We start from the raw sequence: 25,470 nt of genomic DNA on the forward strand, positions 1-25,470 counted from the left end.
GCGCTGGATGTCCTTTTGTGGATTATAAACAGGAAACAGTAAGATTAAATGGACAATTTTCTCAGTGGAGAGGGGTAGGCAGTGGAGTGCCTTAGGGATCTGGACTAGGACCCATGCTTTTCAATTATAGGAAACTTGATCACATCCCACCCTTGCTCACTGCACTGACTGCCTGAATCTATTATAAAGTCCTAGTGTTAATATTTGAAACCATTCATTCCATAGGTGTTAATATTACAACCAAACACACCATACCCCACACTAAGATCTCAAAATAAAGGACTATTGACTGTTCCTATACTATGGAGTACACATCTGCCCCACGTAAGAGGTCTTGGAATTCTCTCTCTGAGATGCTCTGTTTAATACCAGGTAGAAAGATTTAAACAAGACCTAAAAGTATGCCTATTCACTAACAAGAAACAGAGGTATTACATAGAAAAAGAGCAAAATCTAGTCTCCCCAACAAGCTTCCCAAGGTAGTAACTGAAGTTCCGAGTAACCTGCATGGAGCGGCAATTACCACCCTTAACAGCAGGCATGGGCATAGAGGTGGATAATCGGACCCAACCCGCATTACAACCATAACTAACTTCCGGGGCAGCCAGGATGGACCATCTTGCTCTTTATCAGGCCGCGACTTTTACTGACTCGGCCTATATGTGCTATATCATGTACTATGTTAAAAACCACCTAAATCTTCTTTTTAGCCGGGCAGGCTGCTGGAGCTCTGCATTACTGCAATTGAAACAGTTTAATTTTCTCTTTACAATGCTCACTCTACTTGATCTCTCACAAGAACCAACCTCCACCCTCCACTTTTGTTTGGCCACGCTGGTGTGAGGGAGAAGGTGGCACCGAAGGGGTTAACAAGCAGCCCGGCCCCTCTGCGTAGCCAAGGCAGCCCTCTGACGCCGAGATGACGTAAGCCCGTCCAGCGTCTCGCGCGACTTTGGCCTATCAAACGGACCCGGGAGCCTTTGCGCTTCCTCTTTGCAGCCAGCGCCGGAAGATGGGTGAGCAATGGTGGCCGTGCTGCGCCGGAGCGTCGGTGGCCATCCGCCGCCATCCTCCGTCCCGATGGGGCGCAAGCTGGCAGCGAAGAGCCCCGCTGGCGCGCTGCTGCTCGCTCCCCGCTGAGTGTGGATGATGAGGCTTTTCTATTGCTGCATTTAGCCGAAGGCAGGCTGTGGAAATCCCTTGGAGAGCTGAGCACTCGGGGGCCGGGCTGGTGGGAGGGAGGGAGTGCAGGGCCGGGTCCTGGCGGTTCTCTCAGCTGCTTCTGCCTCCTCTCCCCAGGTATCTCACGGGATAACTGGCACAAGCGCCGCAAGACGGGAGGCAAGAGGAAGCCCTACCACAAGAAGAGGAAGTACGAGCTGGGGCGGCCCGCCGCCAACACCAAGGTAGCAGCTCAATGGCGGCTAAACACCGAACGGCTCCTAGTAGGCCAGGCCCGGCTAATACCTGCCGCCCCGGGGATGTGGCTGGCTCTGAGTGGAAATCGCAGCAGAGCCGGCGGTGGCCCTGAAGGAGGATGGCCGGCTCGCCAGGCAGTGCAAATGATGAAGATGTGACCTTAGGCGGGGGGTTGGGGCCGTCTTGGTCCCCGTGGTCCTCCTGCCAGTGCTAGGCCTGTCATAGTTACTCTGATTGCATTGCCTTGGCTAATGGAAATACATTCATCTTGGGCTTTCCACCAGCGCTGCTTTTCTTTATCTTTTTTTTCTGTTTTCTGTTTAGATCGGTCCCCGTCGTATTCACACTGTTAGAGTTCGTGGTGGCAACAAGAAATACAGAGCTCTGAGGTTGGATGCTGGGAACTTCTCCTGGGGCTCTGAGTGTAAGTGCACTAAGATGGTTTCTTAATGAATTAAGGATTCCCAGGTTTGTCTGTTACAGTAGAGACTGAACTTCAACTTGTAATCATTCTCTGCATTCTTTTGGCACCACATTTATAAATCTTCATGCCAATAAGGTTCCCTAAACCTGTGTGCTGGACTGTTCCAGTTGACTTTAAAGAATGTAGGCACACCCCCCATTTCAAGGCCTCAAACAGCTTGGTTCTCCCAGGCATGGAACAGATACTCATCTTTGTCTGGTTTCATGCTGTTATTAGAAAACAGCTTGTCTGACACAGTACTCTTAAAAAAAAAACAAACCAAACTTCTGAATCCCCCATTTTTTCAGCATTTCAAAGCAGATTACATTCATAAACTAAGTATTTCCCTATCCCCAAAGGGTTTACAATGTAAACTTGAGACAGTAGGGATTGCAAAGTAACCTTGGGCAAGTCACAAGGAGCAGCAATGGGATTTTTTTTTTTTAATTTATATTCCGGCCTCAGACATTTAAGAGTGGATTATTATATTCAGGTACTGATTTGAACCCTGGCTTTGCTGATTCACACCCCGCTGCTCTAACCAGTAGGCTGCTACTCCATTCCTGTTTCATGTCTCTAGCATGCACACTTGCAGCCATTAAGCGCCATCAGCCACAGGCATTTGCAGTTAACTAGGCTGAGCCAGGCTATGACAGTAAAAGTCTTGTGGTTAGAGCTGTGAGCCAGGAGTGTGAATGAAGTTTGTGCTGTTGCTTCCTGAATTGTACCTTCTCTCCAGTGGGGGTGTTTATGTGTAGCTTGCACTGCTGCTACTTGTGCTGTACCTGTTCTCTGGGACAGTGTACGTGACAGGTGAGCCTGCATTGCTGCTGCTGTCTGTGGATGAATGGAGGATTAAATTTGCTAAAATTTATTTTTTATAATATTTTAAATATAAATTACTCTCTCTTTGTGTTTTAAACTGGTCACACACTTCCAAGAAACAGAACCTAGTGGAGTTAATTTTTTCTAAGGTTTTTCTTGGTAATTTCCAATACAAGGAATCATAATTAGGAATCTTCATTTTTTTTTCATGGAATTAATTAGTGTTTATAACAAACTGGAGAAATTCAGTGGGGAAAAATGATCATTTTTCCAGGTAAATATTTTAAAAAGGAAGGAATAGGAAAAGGTGGCAATTGTAGGGATGCATAAAGAAATGGGCAGAGCTTGAATTTTGGAATAGACATGGCGATGCCTATGTACTCAGTACTAAGGGCCTAGAAGAATATGGCACAAAGTGGAGCAGTGGGAGGTGGCATCTAATGATAAAAGATAAGTAGCAAATCCTTCTCCCACCATGAGTTCTGGCTACCATGGCTGACCTCTGGTAGAGCCTGGTAGGCATGTGTGGCTGAATGGACCTGATTTGCAGGCATCAGTTGCTCTGGTGGTAATCTGTCTGTCTTACATGCAAAGTATTAGTATTCCCTGATAATGCAAGGGATGCTTAGGTAACATTGACAGATCAAATCCTGTCCTAACCCATCTCTCCTCTTAGGTTGCACTCGTAAGACCAGAATTATTGATGTGGTTTACAACGCATCCAACAATGAGCTGGTGAGAACCAAGACACTCGTGAAGAACTGCATCGTTCAGATCGACAGCACCCCTTACAGACAATGGTACGAGGCTCACTATGCCTTGCCCCTTGGACGCAAGAAGGGAGCTAAGCTGGTGCGTACACGGTAGGCTGTGGTACAGGAGAAACTGCTCTATTATCTGTGGGGTCTGCAGGTTTAGTGCTGATACTTGTGGAAACTGCTTTTCTACTTTCTTTTTATCCTGGGGTTTTCTGTCATTCTCGCATACCTGTAGCTCAGCCATTGCCAGCCCTGAATGACCCAAGAAGCATGAGTTGTCTCTCATCGTGCTGGACTAGTAGCCTGCTCGGAAAGGCAGGGTATGATTCAATTGAACACCCTTTTCTGGTCCTCCTGCTTAACGGTTCTCCCTCACATCACAGAACATCCTGGAATACTTAATGAGTGTTCAGTCTGCCCGCTCTGCTTACAGATGGCCTGGAGTCTCTTAGCCTGCTAGGAATACTGAGGGTGTCCATTAACCTTGGTGTTTGGTATCCTGCTCACATCAGAGTGTCGGGGCATGTTGGGGGCACAGGAAGACTGGTGGGGGTGGGGGCTCAGATCCACACCCATCAGCCTTTTAGTTCTCGCTGGAATTTCTTATTAAATATGGATTTGGATTTTAGAATTATCTACTCGCCTTTTCCAAATCTTAAGCACAGGTTGAGTTAAAATTTGGGTGCAATGGTTATTTATAACAGGGAATTCAATAAGATGCATTTCCCTGTACGTACCGGATCAGTCCAGACTCCTGGGTTTTGCCTCCGCACCAGCAGATGGAGACAGAGCAAGACTTGTCAGGTTCTGCCCTATTATACCAGGTGCCACCCACAGCCTGTCGGTATTACTCTGTCTCCAGCAGATGGTCGGGTGCTTCTCCCACTGTCTGATTTGATTTAAAAAAAAAAAAGGGGGGGGGGGGGGAGGTGCTGAGGGTAGTCAGGTTTTTTCTGGAGTGTGGCTTTCTTTCCTCATTAAAAAAAAAAAAAAGAGGGAAAAGAAGAAAAAGCAGCTGCTTGCTCAGCTGGTCCTTCGCTCCCAGGGGGTTGTCAGGTCCTGAGGGGACCACCCCCCCCTGGTCGAGCACTTGCTGGGGCTAAGGGTCGAGGAACCTGGGTTCGTGTACTGCCCAGCCGGGGTGATACCGGGGAGCCCGGCTCACTCACCCCGGCCGGACCACTTCAGAATCATGGCGAAGGACAGCTCCAGGTAAAAAAAAAAAAAAAAAGAGGAGCAGTTCCCTGTACGTACCCGGATCAGTCCAGGACAGCTGGGTTTTGCCTCCCCACCAGCAGATGGAGGCAGAAGAAGACTTTGCGGACTCTGTCCTATACCCCTGAGGTGCCACCTGGTGTCTGCCGGTATTCTTCTGTCTCCAGCAGATGGTGGAGGTGCAACGCCTGGTGTCTCTCGGTGGTGCTAGGTTAGGGGTTTGGTTTTTGGTATTCTTAGCTTAGTGCTGCTGTTTCTTCTTGTTGGGGATCTTGGTAGGGTTCCTTTAAATTAAAAAAAAAAAAAAAGGGTTTTCGGCTGCAGGCCAGCAGTGCAGCATTTAGCCTCCCAGGGGGTTGTCAGGTCCTGGTGGGACCATCCCCCCTGGTAATAGAGGCTGCAGAGCAGAGGGTTGGGGACCCTACTTTTGCCGTTGCTCGGGGTGATGCCGGGGGTCTCGGCCACTCATCCTTGTCCAGCTTGCCGTTTTCTTCAGGTACAGGTAAAATTTACAATTTAAGTTTCATTTTTAAAACTTGCCTGGAGTTAGTGCCTCCGCCGGCTGGGTGTTCGCTCAGTTTTTCGCCGCTTTTTTACCATTTTTTCGGCCCGGGGGGACCGGGAAATCGCGCCGAACGCCACGGTTCTTTTTTCAGGTACTCAACTAATCGAGCCCGGGGATTTGCCGCATGGTGCAGCCTACTGACCGGGAAATCGCTCCAAACGCCGCGGTTCTTTTTTCGGCTACTCACCTAATCGAGCCCGGGGATATGCTGCATGGTGCGGCCTCTGCTTGTGGCAGTGCGCGCACGCGGATTTCCCGCGCTGGGGTCTACATGGCCTGTCTCTCCGGTGGGGAAGGCTCCTCACGGGATTTACTTGGTAAGGAGCCTGGGCAAGATTCCAGATCACGTTGGGAGCCCCGGAGGCCTGATTTTAGGGAGAAAGACCCAGCTCCGCCGGCTCCATTCCACCTCGGTGCTGGTTCGGAGGCCTTGTTAGCAACCTTCCGGGATTAGGAAAGGACAGCGCTGGATACGCTGGGTGATGGGTCTTCTCCTCCTCCGCTCTCCCTGAGGCCGGCTGCTCCTGGTGGGGGCATGGGGCCGATAGCTCCAACCGCGGGGTTTCCTCAGATGAGGATCCGGAGTCAGATGGTTCTTCTTCGTTCTCCCACTTTGTGGACATGATGCGCAAGTTCTTCAAGGCTCGCAGATCGGGACGGAAGTCGCGATCCAAGTTGCCCCGGGAGGCTTCACAGAAACGATCCAGGCTGTCGGAGGGGGCGGATGCCCCCAAGCCGAAGCGTCCTCTCCGTTCTCGGGAAAAGTTGACGGAGTCATCTCAATCGGACTCATCGGAGGACGATCCAGCGCCCCCGATACCTGCTGGCGACTGACAGGAAGAGGATCCTGAGCTTTATCCTCAGCCGGCCAAGCCGGGGGCGGTCCAGAAGACGGACGGCGATGATCCGAAGGTGGTGCGCCTCGGAAGAAAGAGTTCCCCCCCCCCCCCGAGGATTCCAGGGTTGGATCTATGGACCCCGTCAGGGTGGCTCTCCGTGGTCCGGCTCGTTCCTTTCCCTGGTCGGTCACGGACTTATTGTATAAAGAATGGGACAATCCGGAGCTAGGTTTAAAGGTCGGCCGAGCGATGGAAAGATTGTACCCGCTCCCGGAGGACGCGTTGGAGCTCCTCAGGCTTCCCAAGATTGATTCCGCAGTTGCCGCTGTTACCAAAAGGGCCACTATTCCGGTAACAGGGGGTACAGCCTTGAAAGACCTGCAGGATCGTAAGCTGGAGCTGCAACTTAAGAGAATTTTTGAGGTGTCGGCCCTTGGGATCAGGGCAGCTATGTGTACCAGCTTCGCTGTACACTTTCAACAGACACTATTACTTGGATGTCAGGGTTCCGACTGCCAGGTGTATTGGAGAGTGTTCTACGAGTGGGACTCTCCAGGACCCACCCAGTTTAGTGGGCTTAGGTACATCCCAGGAGTCTGTACTGATCGGGGTACATAATGGAAAGGAAAATTGGTTCTTCCTGCTAATTTTTGTTCCTGTAGTACCACAGATCAGTCCAGAGATCCACCCATAAGAAGAAGAGGAGAGTTGACTGCTCGTTCTCTTGGCTTGTATGTGATGCAGAATTGTTACCAGTTCTCTATGCTGTATTTATTTTTACTTATATTCTAGTACAGAGTTTTTCCAGTATGTTATAACGTCGCCATCCTCCTGTTCGATGGGGAGAGGGTAGGCTATAAATTTTGTAGGTTTTACGGTTTGGCTTGGATGCAGGTTGATACTGAGGGACTGCAGGTGGCACACTTGGTTAAATAGCAATGTCAGTACAACTTTGTGCCTCTGCCAGCAGATGGAGACAAAACCCAGGAGTCTGGACTGATCTGTGGTACTATAGGAACGAAAATTGGCATATATGGAAAAATTGGTTCTTACCTAAAGTAACTTAAGAACTCTGTGCAGTCTTTCAATGATGAAAACTGTCCAGTTCTGCTACTGAATGGAGAGCGATGACATTTGTAATTCTGAGAGAGACTTGACACAGACTGCAGGAGCTCAAATGTGTTTGATAATCACGTGTTCCCTGTACATACCGGATCAGTCCAGATGAGAGAACTTTGCATCCCTACCAGCAGATGGGGACAGAACAAAAGCTTTACCGACACTAGTACATGACACAGCATGCTACCTGCAGTGTCTCAGTATTACTCTGTCTCCCTTGCCTCTGATGCGGGATACCAAGGCCAGCCTGGCATGGTGGCTGTCTTGGACCAATTTGGGTAAGGGAATGGTCCTCGAAGTTCCGGATTGGGTTGTGCTGACTTCGGATGTCAGCCTCAAAGGCTGGGGTGCAGTGTGGATGTGATGTTTAGCTGAGGGTCTCTGGTCGATGGTGGCGAAGGCTTGGAGACGAGAGCTGTACGCAGAGCTTTGAAGGTGTTCCTGGTCCAGGGCCAAATTGTATAAGTGTTGTCGGACAACGGTGTTATACATCAACCGCCAAGAAGGAACAAGGAGCCACGTGGTAGCTCCAGAAGCTCAGCTACTGTACGCATGGGCGGAGCATCACCTCGAAGGAATTGCGGCCTCTCATGTAGCGGTAATAGACAACGTACAGGCAGATTTCTTAAGCTGACAGCAACTGGATCCGGGGAGCGGGAACTGTCCCTGGAAGCCTGGAACCATATTTGTGCCAGATGGGGAGTTCCTCAACTGGACTTCATGGTGATGGGGCAACTCTGAGATGTTAAGATTCTTCAGTCGCAGAAGAGAAGTTGTTTCAGTGGGCCTAGGTGCTCTAGTGTGTCCTTGACCGACGTGGATTCTCCTGTATGTGTTTCCTCCGTGGCCGCTCATAGGGTAAGTGCTATGTCGCATAGAAGTTCATTCAGAGCTAGTGGTTCTAGTAGTGCCGGAGTGGCTGCGTCATCCGTGGTTTGCATCTGTCTGGTTCTCTTCGGTTGGCTCATCTGCAGGGGCCACTGCAGTAGGGTCCCATATTTCGGATTGGGAGGATCGCTTCTGTCTCGTGGCTTGGCTTTTGAGAGGCAGTGACTGCGCATGAAGGGTTTTACAGAGTCGATGATTTCTGTGCTTCTTTGGGCTAGATGGCCTTCTACTTCCATGGCTTATGTTAGAGTTTGGAAGGTCTTTGAGTCCTGGTACACGCAGCAGTGGTTGGATCCTCTACTGGCTTCTGTTTCGTCCTTTCTGCAACAAGGTCTGTCCAAAGGCCTGGCTTATAGTTTGCTCCGAGTCCAGGTTTTGGCTTGGGGCAAGGTGCGGGGCAGGCCATTGACATCTCATCCCATTGTCATTTGTTTCCTCAAGATAGTGAAGCATTTGAAGCTTCTGGTTTGCAACTTGATCTTGAGGGTTCTCTGTGAGCCTCTTTGAAGGATCTTACACTAAAGATGGTGTTTCTGGTCGCAATCTGCTTGGTCAGACATATTTTGGAGCTTCAGGCTTTTTTTGCCGCGACCCTTTTACGTATTTCCTCCACCAAGGTGTCTTTGAGTCCGGTGCCTTTTTGCCAAAGGTGGTTTCTGTTTTCCATGTGAATCAGACAGTGTGTGGCCTATGTTTCTAAGGGTTGTGTGGTCCAAAATGACCTTAAAGCGCATTCTAGTAGAAAGCAGGCAGCCTCTTGGGCAGAGTGTCAGTTGTGTCTCCGCAGGAGGTATGTAGGGCCGCAGGGTGGTCTTCCCTGCATACTTTGACCAGGCATTACTGATTGGATGTTCAGGCGCCAGTGGATACGATTTTGGTGAAAGTGTATTGAGTTGGTCTTTCGGGGACCCGCCCGATGTAGGGTGGCTTGGGTACATCCCATTGGTCTGGACTGATCTGGGTATGTCCAAGAGAGGAAAATTGGTTCTTACCTGTTAATTTTCATTCCTGTAATACCACAGATCAGTCCAGAGACCTGCCCCGGTGTTGCAGAAAGACTGATTTTCCTGTTACTCATATGTGTGGTATTGCATCGTCTTTACCGGTCTCAACAGTTAACGTTGGTTTAGTTAAGCAGTTGCCAGGACAGTGTGGGTCTTGGTTTGGTTTTTTTTGCAGATCTCCAGTTCAGGGGATTCCAACCCTTGTGCTTTTTTTTTTTTTTTTTTTTTTTTTTTTTTTTTACAGTTTGCCTGGGGAGAACGGAATAGTATTTAATCTCAGCTTGGGTACAGGTCAATACTGAGGGACTGCAGGTGGCTCGCTTGCTTATGTAGCAGGGCCTCAAGGTTTTGTTCTCTGCCTCCATCTGCCGGTAGGGAGGCATAAACCCACTGGTCTGGACTGATCTGGGGTATTACAAGAATGAAAATTAGCAAGTAAGAACCAATTTTCCTTTATTACTTGTATTGTCTGGCAGGAATGTATGTTTGCTGTGCCTGTCTCTATATAAAACAAGACTAGGAGGGTACACAGGCCTACAGTGCTGAGGGCTGGAAGTGGCTGACCGCTGCTATAAGAATCAATTTTCCTAGCTACGTTTCCCAGAGAAGGGGAACAAGGCGCATGCTAGGGAGTTATGTGGCTTGCTTACGTCACACTGAGATGCTCCTGCTTTTAGTTTGCACGTAAGTACCAGACCAGATGTGCTGAATAGTTGGGAGTCTCCTTTCCAGGAGATCATGGGTAGCAGTCTCTGAGCTGCAGGTCTGTTTCCCCCAGCAAGCAGCAATCTGCAGCTTTCCTGTGTCCCACTCCCCACATGCCCCAGAGGTGGAAATAGTTAGCTGTGCAATGCATACATCCAATTGTCTTCTCCTGAGAGAGGATCCTACTTTATAGTGCTCCCAATGTCTTGTGCTGCAGTAACATGCTGACATGTTTTAGGGGGGGCTGAGGAAAACCGATCTAAGTGTAGTTTGTTGCTGAAAATGGTTTTGTCTCATGCCTTTATATCCTGAAATGGAATGGGACCAAGGGTGTGACTAGAAAATGTTTAAAGGCAAAGCCTGAGGGCCTGCTTTATGTTGAATGTTTTTGGCAGACTCCTGAAGAAGAAGAAATCCTGAACAAGAAAAGGTCCAAGAAGATTCAGAAAAAATACGATGAGAGGAAAAAGACAGCCAAGATCAGCTCCCTCCTGGAGGAGCAGTTCCAGCAAGGGAAGCTTCTTGGTGAGTGTTCTCCCCATTTGGTTGCCTGGGTGTCCTTGTGTTGGTGGGAGGAGGTGTCAGATTGCTGTTAACGCTCTCGGTCACTGCAGGTGCTTCTACTCCCACAGATGCATCCTAAAAAAAAAAAGTGTTCCTCAGTCTCTGCCCCTCGTTTTGTGATTATGGGGTGCACTCTATATTTATTAAGAATGTTATGGGAGCTCCTCTGCAGGGTTCTGGGCTCCCCTTTGCTTCTGATTGGATGAGAGAGGGGTGGGAACAGAGCCCATAGTTCAGTCAAGGTTGTAGTTATGTTGTGTTCCAGGGGTCCGGGGAGTAAGGTAGGTTGCATGTGTAAAGGGCTTCCTCCTCCTTGCGAGAGGCTGCCCTGTAAGGTTGTAGTTATGTTGTGTTCCAGGGGTCCGGGGAGTAAGGTAGGTTGTATGTGTAAAGGGCTTCCTCCTCCTTGCGAGAGGCTGCCCTGTAAGGTTGTAGTTATGTTGTGTTCCAGGGGTCCGGGGAGTAAGGTAGGTTGCATGTGTAAAGGGCTTCCTCCTCCTTGTGAGAGGCTGCCCTGTAAGTTTGTAGTTATGTTGTGTTCCAGGGGTCCGGGGAGTAAGGTAGGTTGCATGTGTAAAGGGCTTCCTCCTCCTTGCGAGAGGCTGCCCTGTAAGGTTGTAGTTGTGTTCCAGGGGTCCGTGGAGTAAGGTAGGTTGCATGTGTAAAGGGCTCCCTCCTCCTTGCGAGAGGCTGCCCTGTAAGGTTGTAGTTATGTTGTGTTCCAGGGGTCCGGGGAGTAAGGTAGGTTGCATGTGTAAAGGGCTCCCTCCTCCTTGCGAGAGGCTGCCCTGTAAGGTTGTAGTTATGTTGCGTTCCAGGGGTCCGGGGAGTAAGGTAGGTTGCATGTGTAAAGGGCTTCCTCCTCCTTGCGAGAGACTGCCCTGCTAAGTGCTGCAGGCTGTGGGGTCTCTTCAATTATTTTAATTTGCTTGAAGTCTTCTAGTGATGATAACTTTGTCCAGTTCTGCTGCTGAATGGAAGCGATGACAGTTTGTAATCTGAAGAAGACTTCCTGTGGACCTAAGCAAACTCTATACGGGGCTAGGATTAGCCAGCGGCTGCAGCAGTAGGAAGCGGATTTCCCTTTTCTGCCAGCACATGCAGCTGCAGCTCCTCTGTCTTACTGTTCTCATATTTTTACTGGGCTTTGGGCTAGAATATGATGCAGCTGGTGTCTCTTTCCTATTAAGATACTAAAGCAACAAGTACACTTATGTTCAAATCTTGCAGAACAGGACATCTGGTTGACACTTTCCAGTGTCTACATTTATTTATCTTAAAATTATTAACCTGCACCCTCTTGACGTTCAGGATGCGGAACATGAAACACAAAATACTCACTGACTTCTAAAAGACAAGGTCAACAGATCAACAAACAGGCTTCCAATAACCTAGGTGAGGACATGCGATCCAGACCTGCTAGTTCATGGGAGCATTAGAAAACGAGGAACTGATGCAAATCACAAAGCATTCAGGAAGCTGACTGGAAGCTGAATCTGGGGAAAAGGGTGCTTGAATCCTTTTAGGGGTATAATAGGGAGGGAGTTGCTGCTAGTGAAAGGACTCGTTCACATGGGATGGGAAGTGCATCAAAGTGCTTCCAGTCCAGGGCATGTAAAATTTTTCCAGAGCTTATGGATTGTGGAGCTGAGTTTGGGAGCTAGTGAAGAGATTGCAGGTGAAATATGTTCTCGGAGAGCCCAACGTCTAAGGAATTGTAGTAATCTAAGCAGGTGAGTATTGGTGATTGAAGTCAGTATGGAAGTTGTCAGGGTCTAGGAATAGCTTGAGGTGGAGAAGCTTTAGCTTGAAGAAAGATGAGCAAACTATGGGTTTTGTGGGTCTAGCATTATCCCGATTGGTATGGCATGGCAATCGAATTGAAGGACTGGGAGATTCATATGGTACACAACAGCCCAGGGTCATGGTCCCTGCACGTACCAGGATCAGTCCAGAACGCGGGTTCCCTGTACGTACCAGGATCAGTCCAGTCACCTGGGTTGTGACTCCGCACCAGCAGATGGAGACAGAGCAAAACTTGTCAGGCACCCCCACATATAGTAAGGCGCCACCCACAGCTCGTCAGTCTTACTCTGTCTCCAGCAGATGGGGTAGGTCCACCCACAGTCTCTGGTGATCCTGGTTAGTTAGTCAGGAGATATAAAAAAAAAAAAAAAGTAAAGGGAATTTATTTATAAGGCAGTTGAGGGGTTTTGTTTCGAGAAGATCCCGTCCAGGTCCTGCAAGCCTCCCAGGGGGGTTGAAAGGTTCTGAGGGGACCATCCCCCCCTGGTTGAGGCCGCTGTTGAGGGCTGAGAGCCCGGCCCTTTCTGGCAGCAGCGTCGGGGGTTGAGGAACGAAAATTATCAGGTAAGAAACTAATTTTCCTTTATGTCCCCCTTCCAGCAGATGGAGTCAGAGCAAAAACTGAGAGGGCGGTCCCTCATGACTGGTGCACCCTCTGTAAACCTTCAGTATTTCTCTGACTCCAGCAAATTCGGTGATGATTTTCAAAGGGGGAAAAAATTGGATGTGATCTGCATAAAGCCTTTAGGATAGACCTAGAGTGGAAAGCAAGTGACAGGAATAAGAAATGTTGTAGAAGGCCAATAAGAGCACTGAGCCTTGTGGCATTCCTGCAGTTACAGGGAGCCAATAGGAGGTGTTTGTTACGTTCTGTCAGAGCACGTTCAAACCAGGAAAATACCCTTCCTGCAGGTGCAATCTCAGCTGGGTAAGAAGACTGCTGTGATTGAGAGAGTCAAATGCTGCACTGTCGTCGAGTGGTACCAGAATCAAAGCCACTGGGTATAGAATCCAGACCGGCAAGTAGTAGTGTCTCCGTATTGTGGAGATTCCCTGTACGTACCCGGATCAGTCCAGGACGGCGGGGTTTTGCCTCCCCACCAGCAGATGGAGGCAGAAGAAGACTTTGCGGACTCTGTCCTATACCCCTGAGGTGCCACCTAGTGTCTGCCAGTATTATTCTGTCTCCAGCAGATGGTGGAGGTGCAACGCCTGTGTCTCTCGGTGGTGCTAAGTTAGAGAGTTGGTTCTTTAGCTTAGTGCTGCTGCTGTTCTTCAGGTTAGGGATCTTGGTAGGGTTCCTTCCATTTGGAAAAAAAAAAAAGGCAGTGCAGCGTTTAGCCTCCCAGGGGGTTGTCAGGTCCTGGTGGGACCATCCCCCCTGGTATTTGAGGCTGCAGAGCAGAGGGTTGGGGACCCTACTTTAAAATTCGTTTTTTGTACTTGCCTGGAGTTAGGGCCTCCGCCGGCCGGGTGTTCGCTCCATTTTCGCTGTTTTTTCGGCCCGGGGGGACCGGGAAATCGCGCCGAACGCCACGGTTCTTTTTTTTGGATACGCAAAAAATCGAGCCCAGGGATTTGCCGCATGGTGCGGCCTACTTACCGGGAAATCGCGCCGAACTATAGGCAAGGATGGACTGATAGGTCTTAAGGTTCTTTGGTGTGTGGACTTTCTGTAGAGCGAGCGCTATTTAAAAAACTCAGACATAGGAAGAGCAGATAACAACATTAAAAAGAAGGTGTTTTAAAATAATACATTGGTGGTGTGCAGCATGTACTGGCAGTGAGCCACATGCAAACGCTGGGTTCCACGTAGCATGTGCCCAAGTTTCCAGTGTGTGGTGGATTTTTTTGTGTTTTATATCCAAATACCACTTTGAGAACCATGAGTACCTGAGCATTATGAGAATCCTCTCTATAACACTCATTCTCTCTTGCCCTTCTTACAGGCTGCATAGCCTCCAGACCCGGACAGTGTGGGCGAGCAGACGGCTATATCTTGGAGGGCAAAGAGCTGGAATTCTACCAGAGGAAGATCAAAGCTAAGAAAGGCAAATGAGCAGCAAACTACATCTCTACTGGCAAATAAAACCCGAATCTTCGTAAAAATGGAGAGCGTGTGTTCTTTATAAAGCAGGGTTGGAAGGCCCTCCCTGGCGTCTTGTCTTCCTCCCCTCGCTGCTGCATTACTAGCTGACAGTATTCCTTGTTGTACATAGCAAGGTGGGGCAGCGGTCCTGACCTGCGCTGTGTGTGAGCATTCGTTTAGTGAGGACCTGCTGCTGTAATGTCTTACTTTAGCTGCACTGATGAGTGACCTCCTGGCCTTCCCCTGACCTGGGGGTCTCATTCCAGTGCAAGAGAAAAACTCCCTTCCTGCAGAAAGGTCAGGCTTCATTGTAGCCTGTCTCTTCCGATGGCTGGGAACACATGATGTGCTGAGCAGTGCCACTTGTTCACTTCTGCTTTTCACATTTGTCCATTAAGTGAATTTCTCTTTGTAAGTGTTGTACAAATGTGCTGAGATTTTATTCTTTTTGGAACATGCAAATGATAAACATGCAGGTATCATATCCTCTTGAGGAGGGGGGAGTACACACACATGAGAGCAGCTAAAGACCATTTCTCTGCCTGAGAGACCCTCTGTATTTGTCTCATATTCTCTTAAATTCTGATGCTGTATCTCTCTGAATCCAGCAGATGGTAGAGATGAAAACCTGCAGTCTAGGGTTTAGTTAAAAAAAAAAAAAAAAAAAAAAAAAGTGTAGTTTAGATTAGCTGAGCTGAGATTTTGTGAGATTGGCCACTGTTGGAAACAGGATACTGGGCTTGATGGACACTTGGTCTGACCCAGTATGGAATGTCTTGTGAGACTGGAAAATTGGGCATCCAAGTGGCAGATGAAATTTAATGTGGACAAGTGCAAGGTGATGCATATAGGGAAAAATAACCCTTGCTGTAGTAACACGATGTTAGGTTCCATATTAGGAGCTACCACCCAGGAAAGAGATCTAGGCATCATAGTGGATAACACATTGAAATCATCGGCTCAGAATGTTAGGAATTATTAGGCTAGGAATAGTGAATAAAAAGAATGTCCTAATACCTCTGTAGCTCTCGGTGCGACCACATCTTGAGAACCTGGTCCCTTTAATGGTTGGGCCGGATCAGTGTGCAAGTATGCCTCAGTTAAATCCAGAGACTCTGGTAATTCCCCTGTGCACAGAGGCAAGCAGCGAATGCAGGGTTTCCATGTGAAACCGAGGAACCTTCAGAGCCACGTTCATCTTTTTTAAATCGAGGATTGGACAGATCGTGCCCTCTTTCTTGGCTCCCAGTATGCGCAGATGACAAACAGTTTCCCGCACTGCCAGGTTCTTTTCTTCGTAAGTACATGGGGAGACCAGGAACAAATCTCTTAGCGGCCAAACAAATTCTAAAGCATAATCTTGTTTTGGCATGCTTAAGACCCAGTGGTCTAATGTGATCTTGGTCCACTCCTCAAACAGCGCCATCCAGCCCCCTATTGCTGGAACCGAGGAGTGGACCAGCCTCGCATCATTGGGTGGATCTGGCTCCACCTCTACCCTGGGAGGAGCCACCTTCTCCCTTGAAAGGATTTGGTTCTAGGACCGTTGTCTTCCTGAGGACTTTTGTGTACTCTCAATGCTCTGAGTGGCCGAAACCGCTGACTCCTTCTGAAGCGGGAATGAAGAGAGCCTTTCCCTTTCAGCTTATCTTCAGGCAACTTATGAACCTTATTCTCTCCGAGAAGCTTGATCATCTCCTCTAAATCTTTACCAAAGAGCAACTTCCCTTTAAAAGGCAAAGCTCCCAACTGAGACTTGGATGAAATGTCGGCCGGCCAATTCCTCAACCAGAGGAGTCTGCGGGCCGAAACCACTGACGTCATAGTCCTTACAAGATCATATAAGGCATCTGTACCATATGCCACTACGGCTTCCAGCTGCGCCACCTGCTTTGTCTCAGATACAGGCAAGGACCTGTCCACTTGCAACTACTGCACCCAGCACAAGCCAGCCTTCAACATAAAACCGCTACATCCAGCAGCCCAAATGCCAAGGGCTGACAAAAGTCTTTTTGAGGTGCACCTCCAACTTCTTATCTTGAAGGTCCTTCAGAGCCTTAGAACCAGCAACTGGAATGGTCGTCTAAGCAACAGCTGAAACAGATGCATCCACCTTTGGGGGACCTTCAGAAGCTCAAGCATATCCTCTGGCAAAGGATACAACTTATCCATGGCCCTGCTGACATCCCACTCCTAAAACATCATTGCGCTGACTGACGTGAGAAATGGAAAAGACCTCATTGGGCCCCGGAGGCCAACCATGACTGGGTCCACTGCTCCCAATTCCAATTTTTCTCGTGGAATCTTTATACCCAGTTCCTCCAGAACAGCGGGTGTCAGGGGACCCAGCTCCTTGTGGAACAGTCTACCGCCTTGGGATTATCGCCGTATTCAGCTGGGTTCTTGAACATCGCCTGATCCACCAAACCCGGATCCGACCCCCCAGAGGGTCTTGCACTCATGGATCGTCCGCTTCAGACGAGCTCTCTGCAGCAGTCATCAGCGTTGGGGCCTCTAGGACTTGCTGGACCCTCATGGCCTGTGCCACCCTGGAAGGCCCGGGTCTCTTTGCCGGCCTCACTGAAGGCCCCTGCTCAGCCCTGCACTGGACTGCGGCTTTCCTGGTCTTATAAGCTTTGTGTAATAATAGAACAAAATATGTAGAAGAGGTATCCAAGTCCTCCTGGGGATCCTCCTCACTTCCTGAAGGAGGCCCATCACTGTCTGGACCTCCCCCAGAGCTCCTCACCACTGGAGATAATGGAGGAGGGAAATCCCCATCGCCCTGCACGGCAGTCCTGAACGTGGACAAGATGGCCCCAGTTCCCGTGCTTAGCAGGAAGGGATCATCCGCAGGCCCCCGTGCTGACGAGAGCTTCCCAGGCTCGTGGTGCCTAGCTGATTTAGTCACCAACGCAGAGGCACCAGGAGCATTTATTGTGCGTGAGACTCGCGTATGCGTCTTCACAGGCTGAACCGCACGGCATGAAACCCAGCGGCAGACTGCGACAAAAGAAGAGCTGCCGGAGGAACGGGGAGTAAAAACTGAGCTGCTCAACCGCTTAAGCAGAAGAGCCGAGGTAAAGCATGGCTACTCCTACTCACACACCTGGCCTTTAATTTCTTCCTTTCTTGTACTATAACTTTTTTTTTTTTAAGACATTTTAATAGGCAATGAAACAAATTCTTTGCTTGCAGAATGGCCACAAGCTCAGTCCGTCTTTCAGGGTGAGGGAACCGCAACCCTCAGTTTTCTGCCCTGTCCGGCAATGAAGGAACTAACAAACCCCTGGGAGGCAAGCACTCCTGAATCTTACAGTCTCCTTTTTCTTTTTTTTGAAATCTCTGACTGTAGCCTTTACACCTCCACTATCTGCTGGAGCCAGAAATGGTGAGGGACTGCAGGAGCCACCTCCTGTTAAGTGTCAGTAAAGCTTTCTCTGTCTCCATCTGCTGGAGGGAGGCAAAATCCAGGCTTCTGGACTGATCTGGGTACGTACAGGGAACTAAATGTGCACAAGAGTGACAGAGCCATTAATTCATTTTTGTGAGATTGTAAAGGTAGCTTTATTTAACTGTTGATGACATTTAATTATATTTTTTAATGAGAGACATTTAGTATTTTATTGAATTTTTGTAAATAAAATCCCAGTTTAAATTTTAAAAAATATTTTTTAACTCAAAACCATCTTTTTTTTTTTTTTAAATCATCCACTCTGCCCATAATGGCTCTGAATTCCAGCTGCCTACTGATTTCTTACAGGCTGTACCACATTTTACTAACCCACTCTGCCCATAATGGCTCTGAATTCCAGCTGCCTACTGATTTCTTACAGGCTGTACCACATTTTACTAACCCAACTCAAGCATCATCCATGCACTAAGAAAGCTCAGAGTTCTGGTGCTGGTTCCATACATCGTATTGCAAAGAGATTTTTTCAGGACAAATATGGCCACAGGAACTGGACTCTAATCATTTTGTACAAGCAACAGGCCTGATTCAACAACAACTTTCTCTAAAAGCGAAGCTGATTTGAGTCCAAAAGCAGTATTGATGGGATGAAGTTGCTCACCGGAACTTGTGTTCATCAAAGTCCTTTTCTGGTTGCTAGTAAACAGTGCGTCTCTTCAACCCTAATTTTACCATCTGCTGGGACCATAACCAGTGTCTGGTCCACTTGTGAAACAAGGAAATGTATGAAAAATGGGAGCGAACCAGGAAAAATGAAAATCCATAAATGAATGGGCCTGAGTGGGATTCATCCTGGGTTATTGGGGAACTCAGAGAGAGGGACTTAACACTGTTCCTGAACTTAGGGCAAAGATGAAGGGGTGGGAAGTGCTGGCCAGGAGTGACTCTTTAGGCATTATGCTCAGTGTTTATATTTTCACTGGAGGCCTCTGTCACTGTGATCACCAAAGGGGACACCTTTGAGCTCTCCCGTTTTTTCTGCTGCTCTGAGGCCTCCAGCCGGTGGGGGATCTTCAGGTGGGTTTGAGGTGTCATGGGCTCGCTGGCCTGGCTCTCTTTTTCATCTTCTGTGTCCTCCTCCTCGATGCGTCCAACTGACTCGGGGTCCTGATCGCTGTAGGAGGAGTTGGGGTTTGGGGAGGGGATGTTATCTCCTCGGAAGCGCAGCAGGTGATGGACCCGCTCACTTTTGCCGAAGTTCTTCAGGCTGATGGCAGGAGAGGCAGCCGCAGTCAGGAAGCGATTCAGCAGTGGAGTATGGATTTTGGGGGTGTTAGGGATAGCGCTGATTTGCTGGTTCTGATCTGGGTCATCACTCATTCTGCAGACGAAAAGAAAAGAAAATTGCATTAGATTTTCCCTTCTGGAATGGAAGCCTCGTCTATAACCTATCCTTCAGTGCCTTTTCTTGCTGCCACGTAAGGGCAGGGCTCTCAGAGTTCTGCGTGGTTATGCAGTACCCTCATACCTGCCGATAGCATGCAGTCAAACCTGAGCACAGCATTTGGGAACATCAAATCAATTGCTATCAGTAGAGAGTGCACTGAGTGCTACTTCTGGACAGCAAGCTGCGGGCTCATGGCTGTGAACAATCTCTTATACTGAATGTAGTTCTCGGGCCATGGGGTATTGCCGTAATGTTGACAAGGGAGGCTTACAGGAGGTAAGGATGTCAGAAGTAGCAGAGGGGGCAGACTTTTTAATAAGAGAAAAAATTGCTATACTGGGGCAGACCAAGGGTCCATCAAAGCCAGCATCCTGTTTCCAACAGTGGCCAAACCAGGAAACAAGTACCCAAATATATAGATCCCATGCTACTAATGCAGGTAATAAGCAGTGGCTATTCCCTGTCAGCATGATTAATAGCAGCTTATGGACAGCTCCAGGAACTTGTCCAAACCTTTTTTTTTAAACAGCTACACTAAATGCCTTTACCACTTTCTCTGGCAATGAATTCCAGAGCTTAATTGTGCATTGAGTGAAAAATAATTTTCTCTGATTTGTTTTAAATGTGCTGCTGGCTAACTTTTTTCTATTATCTGGGAGAGTAAATAACTATTTCCCATTTACCCATTCAAGTCCTTTTATGATGTAGACCTCCATCATATCTCCTCAGCCATCTCTTCTTCGAGCTAAACAGACGCAACCTCTAGCCTTTCCTGATTGGAAAGCTGTTCCATGGCCTTTTCTCATTTTGGTTGCCATTCTAGTAGGCCGTCTAGTTGGACAGTACATGTAATGGGGCAAACCAAGGATTGGATCAGCTGTTCGGGTTGACGTGGGTGAGGTGTCAGCCCTGTCCAAACCCTACAATGCCAGTTTTACACGTGGTAGATGTGCCACGGCGCTATCAACCTCACCGCATGTCGAAGGTGGAACCCAGGAAGGAGGGTTTGAGGGTCTCAGCAGCTGTGGCACTAGTGTAAGGTGGCAAAGCAGTCGATTCGTTCCAGTATTTGTCCTTCGTGGTGGGAGGAAGGTTCTGGTACAGGTCGTCCACAGACAGCAGAGACACCTGAGGGCACAGAGGAGAAACATATTTAAGGCAATAAATTACTTATTTATTTCAACAGTTAGGTGCTGCATCATTAGTAAAATCTACAAAAGTAGTTTAGAAATCAACATACATAAAATCAATGTAAAAACACAACACAAACTAACAGCTACTGTCTAAAACAGCTGCCACCCACCAGTAGTTAGCACAGAAAATAACAACTGCTTCAATTAAGTTCTCTCGGAGACCAGCCATGTTTTAACTTCTTCCTGAAATGCCATATAATATAGTTTAGTTCTGATCTTATAGCACAAGGTAGGTTGTTCCAACGTTGAGAAGCCATTATTGGAAAGTTCTGATCATTACAGCACCTAAGGTACATCTGGTCCAAAACATTGGACGATAGAAAACCCTGAGAAGATCTGATTCTATGTCCAGAAGTCTACCAAGACATTTTCTCCCACAAGTATCTAAGGCCATAGCCCCTCATGATCTGGAGGGTATTTTAAACTCATGATAAGCAGTGTAAAGAGTATAACATGGGGGTCACTCAGACTCTTCTTGACTTTTCCAAGACTAACCAAGTGCCACGTAGCAACAGCTGCAGCCCACGAGTAAGGTTCTTGCGCAGACCTACGTACAAATTGTGGCAGTAATCCAACACAAGTTATCCATGCATAAACCACTATTTTCAATGCCTTTTGGTCCAAAAATGGTCAAAGTTGGTGAACTATTTTAATTTGGAAACAAATGCTTTGTGCTACTGCCCCAATCTGTGATTCCATAAAAAGGCTAGACTCCAAATATAGCCCTAGAATTATTTTTTTATGTTAGGTGATACTGTTATAACATAATCCTCCACAGTGGAAAAAAAACATTGCAGTAGCATTTCCCACTTAAAGGATCTCTGTCTTACCCTTATTTAAGGCAAATATACTGTCCAGTAGTCAGTCTGCTAAAAGTGCGAGAGAAGAATTTATAAAAGTTATGGCCTCATATCCCAATAAATATACACTAAAAATTGGATGTCAGTATAAATATGTCTGGTAAAGCTCATGAAAAATCCTGTCCAAATGACATATACGAATATTATACGGGGCAAAAGATTGGGGGCTTGAGGAACTCCACATCTCACCATCCTTGGAGAGGAAAAATTCTTCCCAATTCGAATTACCTAGGACCAATCAGTTAAAAAGGAGACAATCCACTGATGGACTTTTGACCCTAATCCCAAGATCCTGACACCTCTGAATCAGCAATTAGTGATCAACTAGATAATGTTTAAACTTTTTATTGATCAAATACTAAATAGAACAGAGAAACCTTTAAAATAGATTGTTTCCTTTGCACTCCAAAGGCCCGATAGCCGATACAAAACCAAACAATCTCCAGATATTTCCTCCCCTTTCCGGTCAACTAGATTAAAAGCACCTGACAAATCAATAAAAACCAACAAAGCAGAGCAATCCCCATCCAATAAACGCATATATCTTTTAAAGAAATAAATATCATCTGCCTACTATCCAACTTCCCATTAGACTATAGGATTATGAAATGATCTTAATTAAGAAAGGTAGATTCATTTTTGGTCTGTATCTTTCCTATTTGGACAGATCCAAAGCATTTTCAAGATAAGCAATTAATGGTGAGGTGTAAGACCATTGGATAATAGCCCTTCCAAAAATGAGGCATACACAATCCTACATGACCAATCCAAACTATCCTCATCAAATATTTAATAAATTGGGTCAAACGGTGTAGGTCTCATGTTAACCAACATCATCTTTAATCCAACACAAATCGAGAATGCAAACTTTCCCATCTCTGCTTTCTACCTTTGTCCAGACATGAGGAAGTCCATATTCAAAAGCATTTAGCCGGCTAACTCAAAATTTCCAATATTTGGACACATATCCTGGTCCATTCTGGCTGGCTAATAAGTTAGGAAGCTAGAATTTAGCCGGATAAGTTATGGGCATTCCAGGGGTGTAATGGAGCAGCTGAGTTAACCGACCAAGTTACCTGGCTAACCCCGATATTCAGAGTAAGCTGGAAGAATTAGTTGGCTAAGTCTAGTTGGGCCAAAGAGCTATCCTAAAGTTACCCAGATAAAATTAGCCAACTAACTGTAAGGTGCACTATACAACTCCAATGTTAGGCAGTTAACTTTTCTATCTAGACTGTGAATATAGACCTCTCCTATAAAGTTATTTTCTCATCACCAAAAAGAAATGATGCAGAAATTGTGCAATCTGGGATGGGCAGCCTGGATGTGACATATGCATTATTTCTGCCTTCCTCTTTATATGTTTCTCTGAACCTATCACTACTCGCTTCACTAGACTGTCCCAGAAAAGATTTTACTAAAGTAGAGTTCCTTAGCAACAGATTTATAGAAAGATTCTTTTCAGTGGTCAATTTCCTATATCTGTTAGCTATCTTTCTCCAACCATGGGACAGCCAAACATCTATCCTAGACTTATCCAGCTAACTAAGCTGCGTAGGGCTGAATATTGGCACTTACCTGGCTACGTAGCCCCTTGGGATTGCCACTGTATGGCCCTTGGACTAGGAGTTAGGGATAGGCAGTGGAGTGAGATTGCTGGAATGGCCTAGCCCCCCAGCCTCTATAAAAGCAGGTTGCATCAGAGATGAGTCTGGCAGTGCAGACTTGGCTTAGAGCGATGAGGAAATAGGAGCTTTTCCGGCCTCATGGATCCGAAGATGGATTTGTTTGGCAGCAGTGTGCTTCGAGCAGGGGTCTCCAGGTCCCACCCCCTCATGGCCTGCAGTCCAGGAGAGATGAGAAAGCCTCTTCCAGTACACAACCTGTCTGAGTTGTCTCCAATGTTGTTCTCTTGGAATTTTTCATGATTTTTGGAGTTTATGCAAGACTCCCCTGCCCCTCACTTATCCGGCTAACCGTTTATAGCCAGCTAAGTGTCAGCTGCTGAGCGCAGCCAAATATTCAGACAGTGTCACTTAGCCAGCTAACTGGTTCTGGATATCGACCTCAGGAAGACCATATTTTTGCTCGTAATTTGTCAGGGCTTATTATGACAAGAACAAAAACAGGAGAAAATCAGTGGAAAAATGTGACTCATTATATTTCTGGGTAAATATCAGAGTTTAGCAGACAGAAGCCAGGAGAATAAAATAATATTGAGCAGCACCATGCCTATCCCTACCCTCATCCCCTTCTTAACATGTCCTCCCCACACCTGAGAATTTCTCTCTTCCCCACCTCCCTATAGCGTTCCTCCTTACTGGTGGTGACTCCAGACTTCTTCAGCAGAATGTGTACTGAGCCTCCCTCACTCTGCAGCACTGCGCTTCTGCCTTTTGTGTGGGGCCAGGGAGCCTGTCGGGAAGGTGCACAGGGCCTGCTTGAAATGCTGCACTGGCAGCACTGAGCAGCAGGCTCCTTGACTGCCTGGAGGAGGTGGGACTTGAAAGGCCATATCAGTGGCATTGGTGGGCAAGCTGCAGGTGCTTTGGCCTGTACTGACTTTCAGCAGTTGCTAAAGGCCTTGAGGCACAGCATCTGCGACTCTGGAGCTGCTCTTTAATCAGCTTAAATTTAAGGTGAAAATCGGTTTTAACATTATCACTTTTGGAAAAATGTGGGAATGTATGGGTGAAAATCAGTTTAAACTGAAAACGAAGGACCCTAGAGTCAAATCAGCAGATCCAGGGAAGCGAGGAATATGCAGCAGTAAACACGTGAAGCCTCCAGCAAGGGGGCTGGAGAATGAAAACCAAGCTCTGGCAGCCTGCTGACTGGAAGCCTGTCCAGATAGGAAACAAGATGGCTGCCAGCAGGAAACGCAGGCCAAGATGCTGGGAGGAAAGACCATCGACTCCGTGAAACCCACAGAGGCCTCTGGCCTGCTGGGACCTCACAGCTCCCTCCCAGTGGAGGTGCTGGAGACAAGGACAGTATTTGAATTCAAGAAAGCACAAGGGATCTTTGGGGGAGAGGTAGGTACTATAGAGCTGAGGAGCAGATGTGGTCTTTATCTGCCGTCATGTTTCTATGAGCTGTTGACTTGGAGATCTGGGTTCCAATCCCACCATTGTGATCTTGCACATATTTAATTTCCTGTACTCACATTGTTATCATGAAGATTAGTCTTGTATTGTGCTCTGAATGTTAGTGGTGCCCCACTGATAAGAAAGATAAAGTGTTGTAGAAGTTGGTTATTTTTGGAAGTAAGATAGATTGTGAGAGGCGCTCAGGGTCAGGAGTCATACCTGCAAGTTCCTGTCTATCAATTTATTAGTTTCAAAATCGTCGTCGTCCTCTCCAAACGGGTTAATGATCTGTTCTGCAACCTGGCAAGAAGAGATAGGGAAAAGATGTTAAGTTTGACGAAGGGTTCTGGCAGAGATTTCAGTCGGAATCCTCAGCATAGATGGAAACGTCAGCAAGATAAGACCAACTAACAATGCCCTGAACTGGCAGCAAATGTACGCATGACACGCCTGAGATCACATAGATAGGCAGCAGACAGAACTCTGAGCCAAGAGCTCCTGAGTTCCAATCCCAGCTTTGTCAGCTATTCCCTGGTCAAGTCACTTTATCTCCCTGTATCTTTAATTCTAATCCCAGGTCTATCACCGACTCTCTGTGTGACCCTGAGCATGTCACTTTAACCCCCTGAGCTTCAATTCTAATCCTGGCTCTGCCCCAACTCTACCTGTGATCCTGGGGAAGTCACTGAGGGCAATTTTTAAAGCCATTTATATGGGTAAAAAAGCATTTTCCCCATGATGAACGGCCATCTGAAATTTCCCTCCCTCAATGTGCTTACAAGTACCTGTGTTGTGGTACAGCTTGCGTATTTTATGCCACATTTAGAGGAGGGTTTGTTGAGGTCAGGGAGGAAAGTGACCTGTGTTGACACTGGTTCAAAGCAAAGGTACATGGGCAGTTTGAAAACTGCTCCCTTTATCTCCCTGTGCCTTAGTTCTAATCCTAGCTCTGCCATTGACATTGTGTGATTTTATGTCCCCAATGTTGCTATCTGCCTAATTGCATCCGCTTAATAGCAATAATGCTGTACAGTCTGTAAGCTCTTTTGGAAAGGGATGAGCACTCCATGAAGTTAGCATGGGGCACATTTAAAACTAATTGGAGAAAGTTCTTTTTTACTCAACGCACGATTAAACTCTGGAATTTGTTGCCAGAGGATGTGGTTAGTGCAGTTAGTATAGCTGTGTTTAAAAAGGATTGGATAAGTTC

The 25,470-nt window shown here is 47.4% G+C and overlaps 2 protein-coding genes, 1 long non-coding RNA gene and 5 other non-coding genes across 8 annotated transcripts in view; 7 read left to right on the forward strand and 1 right to left on the reverse strand.

Moving 5' to 3' along the window:
• Positions 1 to 899: 899 nt before the first annotated feature.
• Positions 900 to 14,283, forward strand: LOC115100058 (40S ribosomal protein S8). The gene is made up of 6 exons (XM_029618229.1): positions 900 to 1,016; positions 1,300 to 1,406; positions 1,744 to 1,843; positions 3,384 to 3,559; positions 10,196 to 10,325; positions 14,120 to 14,283. Exons 1-6 carry the CDS (start codon positions 1,013 to 1,015, stop codon positions 14,227 to 14,229), a joined length of 627 nt encoding a protein of 208 aa, XP_029474089.1. The 5' UTR covers positions 900 to 1,012; the 3' UTR covers positions 14,230 to 14,283.
• LOC115100494 lies at positions 1,142 to 1,219 on the forward strand. The gene has a single exon (XR_003859104.1). It is a non-coding gene; the product is annotated as a small nucleolar RNA SNORD55/SNORD39 (small nucleolar RNA).
• Positions 1,557 to 1,659, forward strand: LOC115100502. Its single transcript, XR_003859111.1, has one exon. It is a non-coding gene; the product is annotated as a small nucleolar RNA SNORD46 (small nucleolar RNA).
• Positions 7,167 to 7,236, forward strand: LOC115100498. Its single transcript, XR_003859108.1, has one exon. It is a non-coding gene; the product is annotated as a small nucleolar RNA SNORD38 (small nucleolar RNA).
• LOC115100060 lies at positions 10,332 to 13,494 on the forward strand. Its single transcript, XR_003858950.1, has 2 exons — positions 10,332 to 10,978; positions 11,067 to 13,494. It is a non-coding gene; the product is annotated as an uncharacterized LOC115100060 (long non-coding RNA).
• On the forward strand, positions 11,301 to 11,371 carry LOC115100496. The gene has a single exon (XR_003859106.1). It is a non-coding gene; the product is annotated as a small nucleolar RNA SNORD38 (small nucleolar RNA).
• Positions 14,284 to 14,471: 188 nt separating the features above from the next.
• LOC115100510 lies at positions 14,472 to 14,602 on the forward strand. Its single transcript, XR_003859119.1, has one exon. It is a non-coding gene; the product is annotated as a small nucleolar RNA SNORA35 (small nucleolar RNA).
• A 3,228-nt stretch (positions 14,603 to 17,830) lies between these two features.
• Positions 17,831 to 25,470, reverse strand: part of LOC115100114 (bestrophin-4-like) — a 33,817-nt gene continuing 26,177 nt past the window's right edge. The window contains exons 7-9 of the mRNA XM_029618341.1: positions 24,480 to 24,560; positions 20,092 to 20,246; positions 17,831 to 19,052 (exon numbers count right to left, since the gene is read on the reverse strand). Of these exons, the coding sequence (XP_029474201.1) occupies positions 18,620 to 19,052; positions 20,092 to 20,246; positions 24,480 to 24,560 (669 nt within the window). The 3' untranslated portion in view covers positions 17,831 to 18,619. The remainder of the gene's footprint in view (positions 19,053 to 20,091; positions 20,247 to 24,479; positions 24,561 to 25,470) is intronic.

This window comes from Rhinatrema bivittatum, chromosome 10, assembly GCF_901001135.1.
Source record: "Rhinatrema bivittatum chromosome 10, aRhiBiv1.1, whole genome shotgun sequence".
Lineage (NCBI taxonomy): Eukaryota > Metazoa > Chordata > Amphibia > Gymnophiona > Rhinatrematidae > Rhinatrema > Rhinatrema bivittatum.

Excerpts from the sequence above, each read along its gene's own strand:
- LOC115100058 (XM_029618229.1), top strand. Across the intron at positions 1,407-1,743 it reads GGCCCGCCGCCAACACCAAG|ATCGGTCCCCGTCGTATTCA; the intron begins GTAGCAGCTCAA and ends TTTTCTGTTTAG. Across the intron at positions 1,844-3,383 it reads CTTCTCCTGGGGCTCTGAGT|GTTGCACTCGTAAGACCAGA; the intron begins GTAAGTGCACTA and ends CTCTCCTCTTAG.